General features: G+C 48.6%; 1 protein-coding gene across 1 annotated transcript in view; it reads right to left on the minus strand.

The window, feature by feature from the left end:
* The window catches only part of LOC149467462 (transient receptor potential cation channel subfamily M member 2-like), a 342,560-nt gene that overhangs the window by 289,066 nt on the left and 31,836 nt on the right, over positions 1-21,658 (minus strand). Inside the window, exons 7-9 of the mRNA XM_089671623.1 lie at positions 13,284-13,464; positions 11,761-11,816; positions 9,542-9,742 (exon numbers count right to left, since the gene is read on the minus strand). Of these exons, the coding sequence (XP_089527749.1) occupies positions 9,542-9,742; positions 11,761-11,816; positions 13,284-13,464 (438 nt within the window). The remainder of the gene's footprint in view (positions 1-9,541; positions 9,743-11,760; positions 11,817-13,283; positions 13,465-21,658) is intronic.

Raw genomic sequence — 21,658 nt, forward strand, 5'->3', positions numbered from 1 at the left:
GTGACCTGGGTCCCTGTACGGCCTCCCATTGCTTCCACTCTGCCATGTGCCACTTTGAAATCTCCTCACACTCCTGCGGTTGTCCATTTTGTCATAGGTTGCTGGCAGATTACAGGCCTTCCATTGGTGCCGCCAGGCCCCATATCGGCCATGGGCCCCCGTACCGCCTGGTCACGCTGCTGCTGGTCCCACAGTGTGACCTGGGTCCCTGTACGGCCTCCCATTGCTTCCACTCTGCCATGTGCCACTTTGAAATCTCCTCACACTCCTGCGGTTGTCCATTTTGTCATAGGTTGCTGGCAGATTACAGGCCTTCCATTGGTGCCGCCAGGCCCCATATCGGCCATGGGCCCCCGTACCGCCTGGTCACGCTGCTGCTGGGCCCACAGTGTGACCTGGGTCCCTGTACGGCCTCCCATTGCTGCTGCCAGGAGGCAGCAGGGTCGCAGCTGTGTCAGTGGAGGCAAACGGCCACGGAGTAGAGCAGCAGCTCCACTGCAGCCTACCACCACAGCCAGTAGTGGTGCCGGTGTGCACGGAGGAAGTAGCAGTCAGCCAGTGAGGAGTAGTGGGTGCAAAGTTTCCTACTCGGCGGTGTGGCAAGTTTTCGTCAAGCCGCCCGAGGAAGTAAACGTAGCCTAATGTCGACTATGTGGCCAGAAAGTCAAGCGTGGCCAGGGGGCCCATGTTGGGACTACAGCGTTGCGTCAGCATATGCAGCGTCGCCATTCGGTGGCCTGGGAAAAACGTGATAAAGATACGGCGGTTCTGCCTGCCCCAGCCCAGGGTTCCATTTTGTCATAGGGTGCTGGCAGATTAGCGGCCTTCCATAGGTTACGCCAGGCCCCATATCGGCCATGGGCCCCCGTACCTCCTGGTAACGCTGCTGCTGGTCCCACAGTGTGACCTGGGTCCCTGTACGGCCTCCCATTGCTTCCACTCTGCCATGTGCCACTTTGAGGTCTCCTTACACTCCTGCGGTTTTCCATTTTGTCATAGGTTGCTGGCAGATTAGCGGCCTTCCATAGGTGCCGCCAGGCCCCATATCGGCCAGGGGCCCCCGTACCTCCTGGTCACGCTGCTGCTGAGCCCACAGTGTGACCTGGGTCCCTGTACGGCCTCCCATTGCTTCCACTCTGCCATGTGCCACTTTGAGGTCTCCTCACACTCCTGTTCTTTTCCATTTTGACATAGGTTGCTGGCAGATTACAGGCCTTCCATAGGTTCCGCCAGGCCCCATATCGGCCATGGGCCCCCGTACCTCCTGGTCACGCTGCTGCTGAGCCCACAGTGTGACCTGGGTCCCTGTACGGCCTCCCATTGCTTCCACTCTGCCATGTGCCACTTTGAGGTCTCCTTACACTCCTGCGGTTTTCCATTTTGTCATAGGTTGCTGGCAGATTAGCGGCCTTCCATAGGTTACGCCAGGCCCCATATCGGCCATGGGCCCCCGTACCTCCTGGTCACGCTGCTGCTGGGCCCACAGTGTGACCTGGGTCCCTGTACGGCCTCCCATTGCTTCCACTCTGCCATGTGCCACTTTGAGGTCTCCTTACACTCCTGCGGTTTTCCATTTTGTCATAGGTTGCTGGCAGATTAGCGGCCTTCCATAGGTTACGCCAGGCCCCATATCGGCCATGGGCCCCAGTACCTCCTGGTCACGCTGCTGCTGGGCCCACAGTGTGACCTGGGTCCCTGTACGGCCTCCCATTGCTTCCACTCTGCCATGTGCCACTTTGAGGTCTCCTTACACTCCTGCGGTTTTCCATTTTGTCATAGGTTGCTGGCAGATTAGCGGCCTTCCATAGGTGCCGCCAGGCCCCATATCGGCCAGGGGCCCCCGTACCTCCTGGTCACGCTGCTGCTGAGCCCACAGTGTGACCTGGGTCCCTGTACGGCCTCCCATTGCTTCCACTCTGCCATGTGCCACTTTGAGGTCTCCTCACACTCCTGTTCTTTTCCATTTTGACATAGGTTGCTGGCAGATTACTTGCCTTCCATAGGTTCCGCCAGGCCCCATATCGGCCATGGGCCCCCGTACCTCCTGGTCACACTGCTGCTGAGCCCACAGTGTGACCTGGGTCCCTGTACGGCCTCCCATTGCTTCCTCTCTGCCATGTGCCACTTTGAAATCTCCTCACACTCCTGCGGTTGTCCATTTTGTCATAGGTTGCTGGCAGATTAGCGGCCTCCCATTGGTGCCGCCAGGCCCCATATCGGCCATGGGCCCCCGTACCGCCTGGTCACTCTGCTGCTGGGCCCACAGTGTGACCTGGGTCCCTGTACGGCCTCCCATTGCTGCTGCCAGGAGGCAGCAGGGTCGCAGCTGTGTCAGTGGAGGCAAACGGCCACGGAGTAGAGCAGCAGCTCCACTGCAGCCTACCACCACAGCCAGTAGTGGTGCCGGTGTGCACGGAGGAAGTAGCAGTCAGCCAGTGAGGAGTAGCGGGTGCAAAGTTTCCTACTCGGCGGTGTGGCAAGTTTTCGTCAAGCCGCCCGAGGAAGTAAACATAGCCTAATGTCGACTATGTGGCCAGAAAGTCAAGCGTGGCCAGGGGGCCCATGTTGGGACTACAGCGTTGCGTCAGCATATGCAGCGTCGCCATTCGGTGGCCTGTGAAAAACGTGATAAAGATACGGCGGTTCTGCCTGCCCCAGCCCAGGGTTCCATTTTGTCATAGGGTGCTGGCAGATTAGCGGCCTTCCATAGGTTACGCCAGGCCCCATATCGGCCATGGGCCCCCGTACCTCCTGGTCACGCTGCTGCTGGTCCCACAGTGTGACCTGGGTCCCTGTACGGCCTCCCATTGCTTCCACTCTGCCATGTGCCACTTTGAGGTCTCCTTACACTCCTGCGGTTTTCCATTTTGTCATAGGTTGCTGGCAGATTAGCGGCCTTCCATAGGTGCCGCCAGGCCCCATATCGGCCAGGGGCCCCCGTACCTCCTGGTCACGCTGCTGCTGAGCCCACAGTGTGACCTGGGTCCCTGTACGGCCTCCCATTGCTTCCACTCTGCCATGTGCCACTTTGAGGTCTCCTCACACTCCTGTTCTTTTCCATTTTGACATAGGTTGCTGGCAGATTACAGGCCTTCCATAGGTGCCGCCAGGCCCCAAATCGGCCATGGGCCCCCGTACCGCCTGGTCACGCTGCTGCTGGGCCCACAGTGTGACCTGGGTCCCTGTACGGCCTCCCATTGCTTGCACTCTGCCATGTGCCACTTTGAAATCTCCTCACACTCCTGCGGTTTTCCATTTTGTCATAGGTTGCTGGCAGATTACAGGCCTTCCATAGGTGGCACCAGGCCCCAAATCGGCCATGGGCCCCCGTACCGCCTGGTCACGCTGCTGCTGGGCCCACAGTGTGACCTGGCTCCCTGTACCGCCTCCCATTGCTCCCACTCTGCCATGTGCCACTTTCAGGTCTCCTCACACTCCTGCTGGTTTCCATTTTGTCATAGGTTGCTGTATGGCCTCCCATTGCTGCTGGCTCCACCGCCACACTGTGGCTCCAAACACTGGTTTTGGCCCCGTGACTGGCCAAATGAGTGAAGTGTGCAGTGATTCTAAGATCGACGGCACTCATCTGCATGTCATACTGACTGACAGTATTATTTCTCTTCCCCAGCAGACTCCAAGGGCATTTAAATTAAAGGTACAGTGTTCTGCACTAATATTAAGTCTCTCTGAAGCCTAGAAACACCCTTTTTTAAGTTAAATTCACAGCGAATTTATTCAACTCGAATCGAATATTGTCCACGAATTCGCCGAATCAGTCGAATCAAATTTTTCATTTCTTCGCTCATCTCTAATAACAATCTTCAAAAAACAAAAAACAAATTTTACGCACTAGGAAATAAAGCAAACTCACTCCTCGCCAAAATTGTCAAACAAAAACGACTTAAAGCTAAAATCTCCACAATTCAACACCCTAACACTCGCACCATATTAACAAACCCACAGGACATAGCTAATGCGTTTGCAACATATTACCAAGATCTGTATAATATAAAGGATGACCCAAACACAATCCAACCAACAACTCTCTCCATTGGAAACTTTCTACAGAACACAAATCTTCCTTGTATCACTCCTCTTCAACTTGAATCTCTCTCTATGCCGATAACACCCTTAGAGATTAAAAAAACTATAAATACTCTCCCTTTAAACAAATCACCAGGAAACAATGGTTTTATTAACAAATTTTACAAATCACTAGCACCCAATCTTACTTCCCACCTAGCGGCCTTATATATAATCATGTCGCAACCTATAGGGAATTTCCCCCGGACATGCTACAGTCCATAATCACCACTATCCCAAAACCGGGCAAAGATCCCCAATTAGTACAAAATTATAGACCAATTTCATTACTCAATACAGACATAAAAATATATGCCAAAATAATCGTCCTAAGATTACTCCCATATCTACCTACATTAGTCCACCCAGATCAAGTGGGATTTATACCCGGTAGACAGGCCCCAGACGCTACAAGACGAATTATATCCATACTGCATCACCTCGAGACCACAAAACAACCCTCCCTTCTCCTATCATTAGATGCGGAAAAAGCATTTGACCGAATTCATTGGCAATTTATGAATCTTACATTACAAAAATTTGGAATAACAGACTGGATGCTTTCAGCGATACTATCCCTCTACTCCAAGCCCACCGCCAGAGTACTGACCAACGGCACACTTTCACAACCTTTCTGTATAACGAATGGTACCAGACAAGGATGCCCACTATCCCCCATAATTTTTGCCTTACTCATCGAGCCATTAGCAACCAATCTTAGAAATGACTCAAACTTTACGGGGATTAAAATGTATCAACATGAGCACAAACTAAGTCTCTTCGCAGACGATATTACTCTTATGATTACAAACCCCTATAAATCAATTCATTCGATACGTACACATATCCGTAGTTATGCGGATGTTTCATATTATAAACTCAATGAACCCAAATCATCTATACTCAACCTGCATACACCTATTGATACTAAAACTCTAATTTCCAAACATTTCCCCTTTACCTGGGAATCACATAGCATACCCTATCTAGGGATCAAACTTACCGCAATCACTAGCCAACTTTTCGCAACTAATTACAAATCATTATTGGAAACCATCCCCCAAGAAATAAAAAATTTACGCACAACCACACTATCAACTTTAGGTAGAGTAGCAACCATAAAAATGTGTATATTACCTAAAATACTATATATTTTTTGAACGCTTCCTATACCAGTCCCTCATAACTTCTTCTCTAAAGTTCAAGCTATGCTGAATAAATTTCTATGGAATTCTAAAAGACCCAGATGTTCCATGAACTTATTATTACGCCCACCCTCCAGAGGTGGGACAGGTCTCCCCCACCTAAAATCATATTACCAAGCAGTCCTCTTAGACCAACTCTTCTTTTGGTGGCACCCAACCGACGAGAAGATCTGGACCAAATTAGAAAACTCCTTATGCTCACCACACACAATAACAGACATACTGTACATACCCAGGACAACCCTACCTAAAAATCTACAAACGCACCCATGTTTCCAGGCTTCTTTAAATGCTTGGTTTGACTTTTCAGCCCACAATCAAGCAAACAAGGGTAATGTGAAAATTCCCACTCCCTTTTCATCCCTACGCCTCCTCACTCCTCACTTAAACATATCAACATGGAGCAGCCTTGGTATAATCCATATCCAAGATCTCTACACAAAACACAAACTAGACTCATTCTCCGTCCTCCAAAAGAAATTTCATCTTCCCGACAAAGAACAATATACCTATATACGAATTGCCCACTCTCTTCACAAAACACAATTACCACTTGAAATAGAAATTCCGGCAACTGCACGACAATTCTTCCAAAAGACACAATACCCTAAGAAAGGAATTTCGACTTTCTATTCACTAATAACCGAAATGCAGTTCCCTACACACAATTCTTCCTTACTCAATTGGGAAAAGAATTTCTCCCAACCAATCACTCTAAACACTTGGGAAAAAACATTCACTGTCACCTTTAAAGCCTCTAAATGTAGCTCCCATTGGGAGACATACCTGAAAATCCTACACCAATGGTATCTGACACCAACTAAATTATCCCAATTTTACCCTCAACATTCACAACTCTGCTGGAGACACTGTGGAGAAAAGGGATCTCTCCTTCACATACTATGGGACTGTAAATCCCTTAAATCTTATTGGAACAAGGTTTTCCAGATCATCTCATCACTCACAGGAACTTCAATTACTCCAAATCCCGCCCTAGCTCTTCTCCACGTCGGAATAGACATATTCCCTGTAAGTGTACGCACTATTATCATCCACATTCTAGCAGCTGCAAAAATTAACATCACCAAACTATGGAGATCCACCACAACCCCTTTATTATCCCGCCTCATTTCCGATCTCAACCTCCAATGCGAGATGGAAAGAAGAACCGCACTTTATAATTCCTCCTATTGTAAATTTATAGCCCATTGGTCACGATGGTTAAATAACCCCAGTTGCTCAATAAAATGACTACTATTCGAAAGGAATACAATACTCTCTGCTCATATTGAATTGGTGCTTACCCTCCCTTCCCCCCCACTTCCTTCCCTGTTTCTCCACTACCCTCATGTTCTCCCCACTCTTATGCCCCACTAGTCTCCTAGAATGGTTCACAACATACAGAGCATACCTCTCATGTAACTGAATCACAGAACTACAGGTTCCCCGGCCACTTGGTGGGGAGCCTCCACTTTCCTTTTGTCTTTATCTTTCGTATAATGTTATTCTCGATGTGAACCAAAATGTTCGACTATCATATATTACTTATGTATGTTTAAACTTCAATAAAAACTATTTGAATATAAGTGGGTGCGATTCCGACGTGCACAGCCTCAAAAGAAGTCGGAAGTGACAAAATGCGTCAGGACGTGACATCAGACGTAAACCGGAAGTTACGGAGCGGCCATTTTGGAAAATGTTTACCAGTGGAATTTATGCTGAGACACCTTGCTTGCTTGTAAGAACAATTTATCGTAAAAGAGAGATATCCCTATTATTGCCTACTACACTATTTTGGGTATACTTTGTTACATGTTATGATGTTATGAATCGGATACGTTGTGGAGTGAGAGGAGCCCCCCATTTTATGCAAACGGACTTTATCGTTTGATAAGGTGCATGAGATATGAGGTGGAGGTCAGTGTGTTCACCAGCACTGGGAAAACATTGTTTGATGTGAGGGGAGCATGTATACTGTTTTGAAGATATGACACTATATGTAATTCCTTCGGAGGTACATTTTTCATACGAACGTGGACGGATTTAGGAGCTCAACCATGAAGGAAGGTGGATTTTGTGGTCGATTTTCTAACTTTTTAAGAGGGTAAGACTAAGGATGACAGAAGGTTAGAAGTGGACACAAGGTGGAGTGGAGTGATTTTTCACTTATTGGCACTAATTTTGTAAGTGCGTTTTTTTTGTGTTGGATATCATGCATTTTGGATAATGCACTATATGCCATTTATATTTCTTTGAGGGTATTAAGTGGAGGAATAGGAGTTTATTACTTGTGAAAGAAAGAAGAATTATCTAATAGAAGATATGACAAAAAGAGAGCACACACCCACCAAACCCCAAACCAAAAACCCAATCAAGTCACTTAGCAATCCTTCCCCTGAAGTACATAAAAATAGATATAAAATAATACAGCAAACTTGATTTAAATGAATAAACACATCAATAATATCAATACAACCCAAAGTCCAAATAAAGTCCAAAAAACACTTGCAGGTGATTTCACAATAATTCAGATCCTAGGGCAACTTTTATGATGAACTCCAGAAAATCTTCATATACCTTAAAGATAAAATCTAAACATAGTGTATTATCCTAGGTCTTTATAATAGTGCCACACGTGTCACATGCAAAAACTGAAGTATCACAGCAATCGTGAAATGTTCAAACTCCAACAATTTAATGAATAGACCCACTGCACACAATATAGTAAAAGTGCATAATTACCCTAAGATAGATAAAACCAGCATAGGATCCATAGTAAGGATGGGATTGCCTCCAAACAGTATATAAATCATCTTCTCCAGACACCTCCCATAGACCTCATAAACAGACCAGGGGTCAGTGTTTGTATTTAATAACACACAGATTTTATTGTAGCAACTTACATTAAAAAACGATGAGATCAGCTTCCATATGGTGAAACAATCAAGACAACATCACTCCTCAGCGGTAGCTTCAAACTAATGGCCATACAACTCTGAAGGAGAGCCAGGTGGTAGGTGATCCCTGTTGAAAAAGTCCAGATGTGATGAAACGCGTCCGCGGCACGTGATGTAGTGACGTATTGACGTTTCCGGAAGTGCCGTGGTGGCCATCTTGGGTTCTGGAACACGAGGCTGTGCATACCCTAGGGACTTCCATCTACCACGTGGATCTCCTTCAGAGTTGTATGGCCATTAGTTTGAAGCTACCACTGAGGAGTGATGTTGTCTTAATTGTTTTACCACAAGTTGCTACAATAAAATCTGTGTGTTATTAAATACAAACACTGACCCCTGGTCTGTTTATGAGGTCTATGGGAGGTGTCTAGAGAAGATGATTTATATACTGTTTGGAGGCAATCCCATCCTTACTATGGATCCTATGCTGGTTTTATCTATCTTAGGGTAATTATGCACTTTTACTATATTGTGTACAGTGGGTTTATTCATTAAATTGTTGGAGTTTGAACATTTCACGATTGCTGTGGCACTTCAGTTTTTGCATGTGACACGTGTGGCACTATTATAAAGACCTAGGATAATACACTATGTTTAGATTTTATCTTTGAGGTATATGAAGATTTTCTGGAATTCATCATCAAAGTTGCCCTAGGATCTGAATTATTGTGAAATCACCTGCAAGTGTGTTTTTTGGACTTTATTTTGGACTTTATTTGGACTTTGGGTTGTATTGATATTATTGATGTGTTTATTCATTTAAATCAAGTTTGCTGTATTATTTTATATCTATCTAATAGAAGACATCAGCACTATTGTGTTTTCTTGACACGGAGATGCTGACTAAGATTTGCACTATGTGTTTTGGACTTTTGGGGGAAAAAGTATAATTTGGCGTCTGGGGTTTATTATTTATTGTGTTAGCACTTAGTAGCACACCAATACATTTATTTATTTGTGAAGTTTACATGGTGATACCACAATTGGAGATTTTACAAGCAATACATGCCGACCATGAGAGTGGAAGGCATGTGGGTCTGGTGAGTACATACCCAAAAGGGAAGGTGGTTTCATGAGCATGTGGTGATTTTGGTTTGGGAATAAGATTCCAACACTGAAAGAGACATCTACATGTTATGATGGACTTTATTTTCACATTAGTTGATTGATTTATATCACATTGTTTTATTTTATTTCATTTTATTATATTTTATCACTAGAGAATGTGTTTCACTCATTAGTTGGTCACAGCGCCGCTGGATTATTTTATGTTCAGTTGTGTGACTAATCACTCACTTTTTTGGTCCACATGTAGATTTCATCTTCTGTGAAATTGTCATACGACTCCGAGAAAAGATTTTTCAGTTTCTCCTTAATGAGGCTGACAGTAATCCTGGAGGAACTAAGATTCGCTACTTGTGCTATGATGTCAGCAACTCGCCCAGAACCCTCCACGATGACACAAGGCGTGTTGTTACATATTGAATTGTAGATGGTCTGTAAGAGGGACGGTTAGAACACTGGAGAGAAGGTTACATACACTCTACAGTGGAAATAGGTTTTGGAACACTCATGGTAAATGGCTGTCTCAAATAGAAAGAGGAGAGGATGCTGGGGGCCAAGTCATCAGAGCAGGAGCAAGAGGAGCAGATGCTGAAGGCTATGTGATCAGTGAGCGTGTGCAGGAGCAGAGGATGCTGGAGGATATGTGATCAGTGAGCGGGAGCAGGTGAAGAGGATGCTGGAGGCTATGTGATCAGTGAGCAGGAGCAGGAGGAGAGGATGCTGGAGGCTATGTGATCAGTGAGCGGGAGCAGGAGGAGAGGATGCTGAGGGCTGTGTGATCAGCGAGGGGGAGCAGGAGGAGAGGATGCTGAGGGTTGTGTGATCAGTGAGGGGGAGCAGGTGAAGAGGATGCTGGAGGCTATGTGATCAGTGAGCAGGAGCAGGAGGAGAGGATGCTGGAGGCTATGTGATCAGTGAGCGGGAGGAGGAGGAGAGGATGCTGGAGGCTATGTGATCAGTGAGCGGGAGCAGGAAGAGAGGATGCTGGAGGCTATGTGATCAGTAAGCGGGAGCAGGAGGAGAGGATTCTGTAGGCTATGTGATCAGTGAGCAGGAGCAGGAGGAGAGGATGCTGGAGGATATGTGATCAGTGAGCGGGAGCAGGAGGAGAGGATGCTGGAGGCTATGTGATCAGTGAGCGGGAGCAGGAGGAGAGGATGCTGGAGGCTATGTGATCAGTGAGCGGGTGGAGGAAGAGAGGATGCTGGAGGCTATGTGATCAGTGAGCGGGAGCAGGAGGAGAGGATGCTGGAAGCTATGTGATTAGTGAGCGGGAGCAGGAGAGGATGCTGTAGGCTATGTGATCAGTGAGCAGGAGGAGAGGATGCTGGAGGCTATGTGATCAGTGAGCAGGAGGAGAGGATGCTGGAGGCTATGTGATCAGTGAGCAGGAGGAGAGGATGCTGGAGGCTATGTGATCAGTGAGCGGGAGCAGGAAGAGAGGATGCTGGAGGCTATGTGATCAGTGAGCGGGAGCAGGAGGAGAGGATGCTGGAGGCTATGTGATCAGTGAGTCGGAGCAGGAAGAGAGGATTCCGGGGGCGGTGTGATCAGTGAGCTCCCAAACAGTACAGCAAGCCACAGACTGAGCAATTTTCAATGACTGTGTTGATGGGGGAATTTCGCCCGTTGAGCCATTGTGTCCTCCCGATGGAGGAACAGAGGGAGCTGTCCATGCTGGGAGAGCACAGTGACTACTGCTAGCACCTATAATAGCCACTAACAATAATCAATAATAAATAAATTCAACAGACTGCTTGTATCTAAGTTGATCGATTGATCAACTTGTGCACATTCAGCCTAGCCATACATGTTTCATTTTGAACAGTTCTATGGCCAGATTTAGGAAACAATTGTGTTCAGAATCAACTACAATTAGTAAGTAAAGTTAATGATAAGTTTTATAAAATATAATTGCTACTTTTTCCTGAATACCCTTCCACAGTTGGTGGTGTCAGTGTGGTGTAGGTATCTTAACAAATGCAATATACAATGATATGGGAAATGGCAGTGGCATAAACACATACAACACAGACATAAGTGGAACTGGATAGACTGGTGTTTTTATTCAACTTTACCAACTATGTAACAATATCATTTTTAGAACTATGTAGTACAAACACTTATGTGTTCAGAGAAACAATATCAATAGTATGGCCTGTATTACAGATGCTTCCAATGCATGCATGCAAACCTTAAGACAATTCCCAACACCAATCTGATACTAGAAACGTTGTATTCTCCAGCTAGGAACCATAAGACTAGTTTTCTATTCTTATCCACCCAATAAGCAGTTATTGTTTATCTACAAGAGGCATGTACAGGATATTCCTACTTGAACCTTGATGCTCTTTTTACAGGGAAATAAATGAAGGCACACGGTGCTCACAAAGTGCATTTATATCTACTATATGGCAATTATAGACCTGACTGGGCATTTGTGAACTCACTTCCAACGTTCCGGGACCTCCTTCCAGCACCACACACATTGCTTTAATGGCTGTTTCTGAGATAAAGAAAGAAAATAAGATACAAATACATCTCAGTTGATTGTGGGATGGGTACATCCTACTGCTGCTTTCACTATTAGACAGTCTGTGAGCACATTGTATATAAATATATTCTGAGCTTTCAACATTTCAATATCTGGTGGATGCTAGAGAGTTAAAATATATCTAATGCCAAAACGTTTCTTTCTTTCTTTCTTTCTTTTTTAGTGGATAGGGAATGTTTGAAATTAAACTTGTTTTTTTTTCTGTGTCTCATTTTCCTTCAATTCCTGTACCAGAGACACAACAGGTATAGATGAGCACCGTCTTGTGTTTGCTAGGGAGGGGGATTGCCCATTTAGCTGGCACTAATATCAGTGTCTCCATTCAAAATTTCCTCTCAATCCCTGTTTTGCCTGTCCAACCCCTATTTATGGCTGTAAAATGTTTAATTTCCTATCACTTTCTGTTCCGAGACAATGATCAGTATAACAACAAAGGTGGTGAATCTCCCCAGCAAGGACACAGAGTGCAAAAAAAGGACCTAACCAGCCCCTACTAAAAAAAACAGTTGGGCTTTGGATACACTTTAAGCCAACTAATGGCTTCTTATATCCATCAGGGGCAATATAGTTGAGATTTATGTGGCTGAGAGAGGAATCTGCAGACTTGCCAAGGTGTGCTATCATGAAAAACACAATAAGGAAGGTAGGAACAGAACAAGGAACTTTGAGGAAGGCCTCACTCCGGGACCGTTCAGAAGAAAAGAAGTCATGGGGTCATTAGATTCTACCTATCAATAAAATTTAGTTTAGTTTTGCTAGTAGACTAACACTTTAATACTGGGAGTAAGGTCTCTTCTGGAAGGCCCTCATGATATGTCCCTCTACAATACAATGGTAAGACTGGATAATTCTGACTAGTTGACCTTCAAGCAGGGGCGGACTGACAACTCATGGGGCCCCTGGGCAATAGGGCATCATGGGGCCCCTGTGTCCTTGCCCACACTCACAAAAAGCCTATAAAAAAGGTACCAGAGGCCTTTCATGGGGCCCCCTACTGACCCCGGGCCCTCGGGCAGTGTCCGAGTGCTCGAATGGTCAGTCCGCCCCCTGTTTGCACACACATTTCTCATGTTCAAATCCTGAGACCTGGGTTCATGAGCAATGGATTTGGTAATTCCTGTTTCCTCTGCAATCATTCTGATAGTGAGCCATCGGTAACGGTTGAGAACAGACCTCACTGTATCCACATTCTGTTCTGTTTTTCTGCCCAAACTCAAAAAAGCCTATGAAAAAGGTACCAGGGGCATCTCATGGGACCCCCTACTGACCCCGGGCCCTCGAGCAGTGCCCGAGTTTCCAAATGGTCAGTCCCCCCCTGTCTTCAAGGCACCAATCCATCCAATCTCTTCCATTTCTCATTATTGTGTCACTACATTTTCCTGTTTTGCCAGCTAAACTTGCATGCCATCTCCCCCTCACCTCCTCTGTGCATTTTCTGTTCAGAGATATATTTCTCAAGACGAGTTCTCAGTGGGATTTCCACCCCAGAGGGTCCATGTGTCCCATCATCCACCAGTATGAAGTGTGTGTGGTTGTTGTCCAAACAACACAGTGCCCCCTGCGATCTTTCATCCATGGGGTACAAGGCAGGAGCTCCCCACTACATACAAATTCACATAAAAAGAAGTATATTAATGCGGTTACACATATTTTTTTCTGTTTAGAAGCTTTGTTCCTTACATGTGACACAAGGAGGGTTAATGAATTGCCTGCAATGCTGAGCAGCAGTGATACGTTTAGGGAAGGCTATAAACAATGTTCAACTATAGAGTTTCCTCTCCACATTGGGGGCTGCCATTTTGAGTATATTATGTATAGAGATGAGCGAATTATTCAAAAATTTGATTCGACTGATTCGGCAAATTCGTGGAAAAATTTTGATTTGAGTCGAATATATTCGCTGCAAATTTAACTTATAAAAGGGTGTTTCTAGGCTTCAGAGAGCCTTTATATTAGTGCAGAACACTGTACCTTTAATTTAAATGCCCTTGGAGTCTGCTGGGGAAGAGAAATAATACTGTCTGTCAGTATGACATGCAGATGAGTGCCGTTGATCTTAGAATCACCGCACACTTCACTCATTTGGGCAGTCACGGGGCAAAACCAGAGTGTGGAGCCACAGTGTGGCGGTGGAGGCAGCAGCAATGGGAGGCCATACAGCACCCTATGACAAAATGGAACCCACCAGCAGTGTGAGGAGACCTGAAAGTGGCACATGGCAGAGTGTGGCGATGGAGACAGCAGCAATGGGAGGCCGTACAGGGACCCATGACACACTCTGGACCTGGCAGCAGCATGAGGAGGCGGTACAGGGGCCCATGACAGATTAGGGGCCTGGCAGCAGCAATGGGAGGCCCGTAATCTGCCAGCACTCTATGACAAAATGGAACACACCAGCAGTGTGAGGAGACCTGAAAGTGGCACATGGCATGACACACTGAGGACCTGGCAGCAGCATGAGGAGGCGGTACAGGGGCCAATGGCAGATTAGGGGCCTGGCAGCAGCTATGGGAGGCCCGTAATCTGCCAGCATCCTATGACAAAATGGAACCCAGCAGCAGTGTGAGGAGACCTGAAAGTGGCACATGGCAGAGTGTGGCGATGGAGACAGCAGCAATGGGAGGCGGTACAGGGACCCATGAGACACTGTGGACCTGGCAGCAGCATGAGGAGGCGGTACAGGGGCCCATGGCAGATTAGGGGCCTGGCAGCAGCAATGGGAGACGCCCGTAATCTGCCAGCATCCTATGACAAAATGGAACCCAGCAGGAGTGTGAGGAGACCTGAAAGTGGCACATGGCAGAGTGTGGCGATGGAGACAGCAGCAATGGGAGGCCGTACAGGGACCCATGAGACACTGTGGACCTTGAAGCAGCATGAGGAGGCGGTACAGGGGCCCATGGCAGATTACAGGCCTGGCAGCAGCAATGGGAGACGCCCGTAATCTGCCAGCAACCTATGACAAAATGGAACCCAGCAGGAGTGTGAGGAGACCTGAAAGTGGCACATGGCAGAGTGTGGCGATGGAGACAGCAGCAATGGGAGGCGGTACAGGGACCCATGAGACACTGTGGACCTGGCAGCAGCATGAGGAGGCGGTACGGGGGCCCATGGCAGATTAGGGGCCTGGCAGCAGCTATGGGAGGCCCGTAATCTGCCAGCATCCTATGACAAAATGGAACCCAGCAGGAGTGTGAAGAGACCTGAAAGTGGCACATGGCAGAGTGTGGCGATGGAGACAGCAGCAATGGGAGGCCGTACAGGGACTCATGAGACACTGTGGACCTGGCAGCAGCATGAGGAGGCGGTACAGGGGCCCATGGCAGATTACAGGCCTGGTAGCAGCTATGGGAGACGCCCGTAATCTGCCAGCAACCTATGACAAAATGGAACCCAGCAGCAGTGTGAGGAGACCTGAAAGTGGCACATGGCAGAGTGTGGCGATGGAGACAGCAGCAATGGGAGGCGGTACAGGGACCCATGAGACACTGTGGACCTGGCAGCAGCATGAGGAGGCGGTACAGGGGCCCATGGCAGATTACAGGCCTGGCAGCAGCAATGGGAGACGCCCGTAATCTGCCAGCAACCTATGACAAAATGGAACCCAGAAGCAGTGTGAGGAGACCTGAAAGTGGCACATGGCAGAGTGTGGCGATGGAGACAGCAGCAATGGGAGGCCATACAGGGACCCATGAGACACTGTGGACCTGGCAGCAGCATGAGGAGGCGGTACAGGGGCCCATGGCAGATTAGGGGCCTGGCAGCAGCAATGGGAGACGCCCGTAATCTGCCAGCAACCTATGACAAAATGGAACCCAGCAGGAGTGTGAGGAGACCTGAAAGTGGCACATGGCAGAGTGTGGCAATGGAGACAGCAGCAATGGGAGGCCTTACAGGGACCCATGAGACACTGTGGACCTGGCAGCAGCATGAGGAGGCGGTACGGGGGCCCATGGCAGATTAGGGGCCTGGCAGCAGCTATGGGAGGCCTGTAATCTGCCAGCATCCTATGACAAAATGGAACCCAGCAGGAGTGTGAGGAGACCTGAAAGTGGCACATGGCAGAGTGTGGCGATGGAGACAGCAGCAATGGGAGTCCGTACAGGGACCCATGAGACACTGTGGACCTGGCAGCAGCATGAGGAGGCGGTACGGGGGCCCATGGCAGATTACAGGCCAGGCAGCAGCAATGGGAGGCCCGTAATCTGCCAGCACCCTATGACAAAATGGAACCCAGCAGCAGTGTGAGGAGACCTGAAAGTGGCACATGGCAGGGGCAAGATTCATGGCGGATTTAGTCAGTTGTGTCAGGAACTGGTGGTTTGAAATCCAGACTAATCCACGCCTGATTCATTTTCACAAACGTGAGTCTCTCCACACTTTGGGTGGACAGTCGTGTCCTCCGCGGAGTTACAATACCTCCTGCCGCACTAAAAACGCGCTCCGATCCCACGCTACTGGCCGGGCATGACAGCCTTTCAAGGGCAAATTCAGCTAGTTGGGGCCAAAGGTCAAGTTTCGTTGCCCAGTAGTCAAGGGGATTGTCTACCTCGGTTGGCAGGGTGCTGTCCAAGTAGGCCCAAGCCTGTTGTTTGAGCTCCTGCTCCAGGTCCACCTGATGCTGCTGCTGCTGCGGCTGGTTAGTAGTTTCCTTACTGCGCTGGTGAAGAAAGCTACTCATCATCGACTGCAGACTGAGGCAGCCGCTGCTGGTGGAGCTGCCACTGCTCCTACCACCCCACCCCTCGCCTGCTGCCATGGCAGCGGAACGCGAGCGCACAGGGCCCACAGTGTCTGAGGATGGACGTTGGCACAGAAAGGCAGAGACCAACTGACTACATAGGTGGTTTTTATAGTACGTTATTTTGGCCTCCCTCTCAGCAGGTGTGAAAAAGGCCACCATTTTGGAACGGTAGCGAGGGTCCAACAAGGTGGACAGCCAAAAGTCATCCCTCTGTCTGATGGTTATTATTCGGCTGTCGCTACGCAAGCAACCGAGCATGCTATGGGCCATTTGTGCCAAGGAATGCGAGGGACTCCCTGCCTCCATCTCCACAGCATACTGCCACGGTGCGTCTGGGTCCTCTGTCTCCTCCTCCTCTACCAGATGCTCCTGCTCCTCCACTCCTGTCCACTGAGTGGAAAAACCACCCATTTCACTCAATAATTCCTGAGCACCAATGTCCTCCTCTACCTCCTCCTCTTCTTCCTGTCCTGCCCCCACAGGGGTCATGTGGCGTTGAGATCTGTGCGCCACGTCTACTGCACCCTGACCAGCCATTGTTAACAGCATTTGTTCCAGGATGTGCAACAGAGGAATGACGTCGTTCATCCCATAGTCCTGCCGACTCACGAATAGCGTGGCCTCCTCAAAGGGCCTGAGCAAGCGGCAGGTGTCACGCATGAGCTGCCAATGGCTGACATCTAAGTTACACAGGGGAGTACCTTTATCCGCTTGTAACATCAGGAAATCAGTGATGGCCTTTCGCTGCTCGTAAAGGCGGTCTAACATGTGTAGGGTTGAATTCCACCTTGTTGCAACATCGCAGATCAGGCGATGCTGTGGAATTCCGTTCTGCCGCTGCAGCTCAAGGAGGGTGTGCTTTGCGGTGTAGGAATGGCTGAAATGCATGCAAAGTTTACGTGACATTTTAAGGATGTCTTGCAGTGGGATGGTGGATTTTAGGAACCGCTTGACAACCAGATTGAACACGTGAGCCATGCATGGCACATGGCACAACCTTCCTTGACGCAGAGCAGACACCATGTTCTTTCCGTTGTCGGTCAACATGGTTCCGATTTTCAGTTTGCGCGGAGACAGTCATCTGTCGATTTCTCTGTTCATTACACTCAGAAGTTCCTCCCCTGTGTGACTACGTTCGCCAAGGCATACCAGGTGCAGCACAGCGTGACACTGTTGCGCCCTGCACATGTGATATGCCGGTCGGGTAATGGGACTTGGCACGGGGGTGGCGGCTGAGGACACGGCGGAAGAAGAGGTGGTAGAGGCGGACATCTTTGCTGGACCAAGGACGTGCAAACGTGGAGGCAAAAGCGTTGTGACCTGTCCAAGTTGCTGGTGCGACTGTGCCGGCACCACGTTCACCCAGTGGGCCGTAAATGACATGTACTGTCCCTGACCGTAGTTACAGCTCCACACGTCGGCGCTGCCGTGCACTTTGGCAGAGACCGACATGCTCAAAGACTGGCCCACCATCTCTTCTACATGTGAATGCAGGGCTGGCACTGCCTTTTTGGCGAAGAAATGCCGGCTTGGCACTCTCCACCGCGGCGCGGCACAAGCCATCATTTCTCGGAAAGGTGCTGAGTCCACCACTTGGAAAGGGAGGGACTGCAGCACCAGCAACTTGGATAGGAGGACGTTCAGCTTTTGCACCGTCGGGTGCGTGCTCGCAAACTGTTGTCTCTTGGAAACGGATTCCAAGAAAGACTGCTGACGGAATCCGTGAAGAGGAGTAGCAGGAGAAGGAGCATCTGAACGAGCGGAAGATGCCAACGAGCGACAAGTCCCCTCAGCAGAGGTGTTGGAGCCTTGACTGGCTGATAGAGGGCGATTGACGTCGGGTGACGGAGCAAGTAACGGAGCGGGTGATGGAGCGGGGGCTGGGGCAGGCAGAACAGCTGTATATTTATCACGGTTTTCCCAGGCCACCAAATGGCGACGCTGCATATGCTGACGCAACGCTGTAGTCCCAACATGGGCCCCCTGGCCACGCTTGACTTTCTGGCCACATAGTCGACATACGGCTACGTTTACTTCCTCGGGCGGCTTGAGGAAAAATTGCCACACCACCGAGTAGGAAACTTTGCCCCCGCTACTCCTCACTGGCTGACTGCTACTTCCTCCATGCACACCGGCACCACTACTGGCCGTGGTGGTAGGCTGCAGTGGAGCTGGTGCTCTACTCCGTGGCCGTTTGCCTCCACTGACACTGCTGCGACCTTGCTGCCTCCTGGGCAACCCACCGACTGTTTTGCTCGCTGCCAAGCTGGCACCCTCTTCTCCTGATGATGCGGAAGAAATTGCCTGATGACGACGAGGCTGCCAAGTGCGATCAGCCTCCTCATCATCAATTAGGGTCTCCGCCTCACTACTAGCCCCCTCGGCTGCGTGTGGGTCAGGAGACAGACCTGTCTCTAGACCGGCTACCGAGCCACTCTCCTCGCCAGTACTTCTTCGCCTGGCTGCTGAAGAGGCGGATGTCTCCCCCCGTTCCTGACCGCCCTCTGTTAGCTCTTCCTCACTGTACAGTGGGGCTGAGCCCACAGCATGCGATACTTCGCTTGGTGAGGGAACACCAAAGGACAGGGGCAGGTAGAGGACACGTGATTTCAGTGGGCTTGCTCCCGGGCCATGCCAACTAACGGTTGTGTCTGATGTACACACCGACCGTTGGCTGTAGGTGTCAGAGGTGACCTGGGAAGAGGAAGACGACCGAGCCAACCAATCGATGACGGCAGGGTTGTCGGTGGAGACACGACCGCTGGATGACACCGGGAGCAATGGCCTCTGGCTGCGACTAGTGCTGCCTCGACCCCTTCCTCTGCTGCCACGTCTGCTCGCTCCTAAAACATTGCCTCCTCTGCCACTCCTCTGCATGTTGTCTGACATACTCTTTAATTCAACGATTATGTGTCCCTGAGTAACAATTCTGTGTCCCTGAGTAACAATTCTGTGTCTGTCCCTGAGTAACAATTCTGTGTCCCTGAGTAACAATTCTGTGTCCCTCAGTAACACTTCTGTGTCCCTCAGTAACAATTCTGTGTCCCTCAGTAACAATTATGTGTCCCTCAGTAACAATTCTGTGTCTGTCCCTGAGTAACAATTCTGTGTCTGTCCCTGAGTAACAATTCTGTGTCCCTCAGTAACAATTCTGTGTCCCTCAGTAACAATTCTGTGTCTGTCCCTGAGTAACAATTCTGTGTCCCTGAGTAACAATTCTGTGTCCTTGAGTAACAATTCTGTGTCCCTGAGTAACAATTCTGTGTCCCTCAGTAACAATTCTGTGTCTGTCCCTGAGTAACAATTCTGTGTCCCTGAGTAACAATTCTGTGTCCCTCAGTAACAATTCTGTGTCCCTCAGTAACAATTCTGTGTCCCTCAGTAACAATTCTGTGTCTGTCCCTGAGTAACAATTCTGTGTCTGTCCCTGAGTAACAATTCTGTGTCTGTCCCTGAGTAACAATTCTGTGTCCCTGAGTAACAATTCTGTGTCTGTCCCTGAGTAACAATTCTGTGTCCCTGAGTAACGATTCTGTGTCCCTGAGTAACAGTTCTGTGTCCCTGAGTAACAGTTCTGTGTCCCTGAGTAACAATTCTGTGTCTGTCCCTGAGTAACAATTCTGTGTCCCTCAGTAACAATTCTGTGTCCCTCAGTAACAATTCTGTGTCTGTCCCTGAGTAACAGTTCTGTGTCCCTGAGTAACAGTTCTGTGTACCTGAGTAACAGTTCTGTGTTCCTGAGTAACAGTTCTGTGTCCCTCAGTAACAATTCTGTGTCTGTCCCTGAGTAACAATTCTGTGTCCCTCAGTAACAATTCTGTGTCCCTCAGTAACAATTCTGTGTCCCTCAGTAACAATTCTGTGTCTGTCCCTGAGTAACAGTTCTGTGTCCCTGAGTAACAGTTCTGTGTCCCTGAGTAACAATTCTGTGTCCCTCAGTAACAATTCTGTGTCCCTGAGTAACAATTCTGTGTCCCTCAGTAACAATTCTGTGTCCCTCAGTAACAATTCTGTGTCTGTCCCTGAGTAACAATTCTGTGTCCCTGAGTAACAATTCTGTGTACCTGAGTAACAATTCCGTGTCCCTCAGTAACAATTCTGTGTCCCTGAGTAACAATTCTGTGCCCCTCAGTAACAATTCTGTGTCTGTCCCTGAGTAACAATTCTGTGTCCCTGAGTAACAATTCTGTGTCCCTCAGTAACAATTCTGTGTCCCTCAGTAACAATTCTGTGTCCCTCAGTAACAATTCTGTGTCTGTCCCTGAGTAACAATTCTGTGTCTGTTCCTGAGTAACAATTCTGTGTCTGTCCCTGAGTAACAATTCTGTGTCTGTCCCTGAGTAACAATTCTGTGTCCCTCAGTAACAATTCTGTGTCCCTCAGTAACAATTCTGTGTCTGTCCCTGAGTAACAATTCTGTGTCCCGGAGTAACGACTCTGTGTCCCTGAGTAACAGTTCTGTGTCCCTGAGTAACAGTTCTGTGTCCCTCAGTAACAATTCTGTGTCCCTCAGTAACAATTCTGTGTCTGTCCCTGAGTAACAATTCTGTGTCCCCCAGTAACAATTCTGTGTCCCTCAGTAACAATTCTGTGTCCCTCAGTAACAATTCTGTGTCTGTCCCTGAGTAACAGTTCTGTGTCCCTGAGTAACGTTTCTGTGGCCCTAAGTAACGGTTCTGTGTCCCTAAGTAACGATTCTGTTGCCCTAAGTAACGTTTCTGTGGCCCTAAGTAACGATTCTGTGGCCCTAAGTAACGTTTCTGTGGCCCTAAGTAACGTTTCTGTGGCCCTAAGTAACGTTTCTGTGGCCCTATGTAACGTTTCTGTGGCCCTAAGTAACGTTTCTGCGGCCCTAAGTAACGGTTCTGTGGCCCTAAGTAACGTTTCTGTGTCCCTAAGTAACGTTTATGTGTCCCTAACTGTCTCCCTCAATACAGCCAGGTCTGCCTCTCTTGAATGACTGGAGGCAAATGGAGAATTCTAAAATGGCCGCCATTTATAGCTCGACCATTACACAGTGCTGGCTGGCTGGCTGCTGATTGGCTAATGC

Source organism: Staurois parvus, unplaced genomic scaffold (assembly GCF_062004578.1).
Source record: "Staurois parvus isolate SC_StPar_1 unplaced genomic scaffold, SC_StPar_1.0 ptg000109l, whole genome shotgun sequence".
NCBI lineage: Eukaryota > Metazoa > Chordata > Amphibia > Anura > Ranidae > Staurois > Staurois parvus.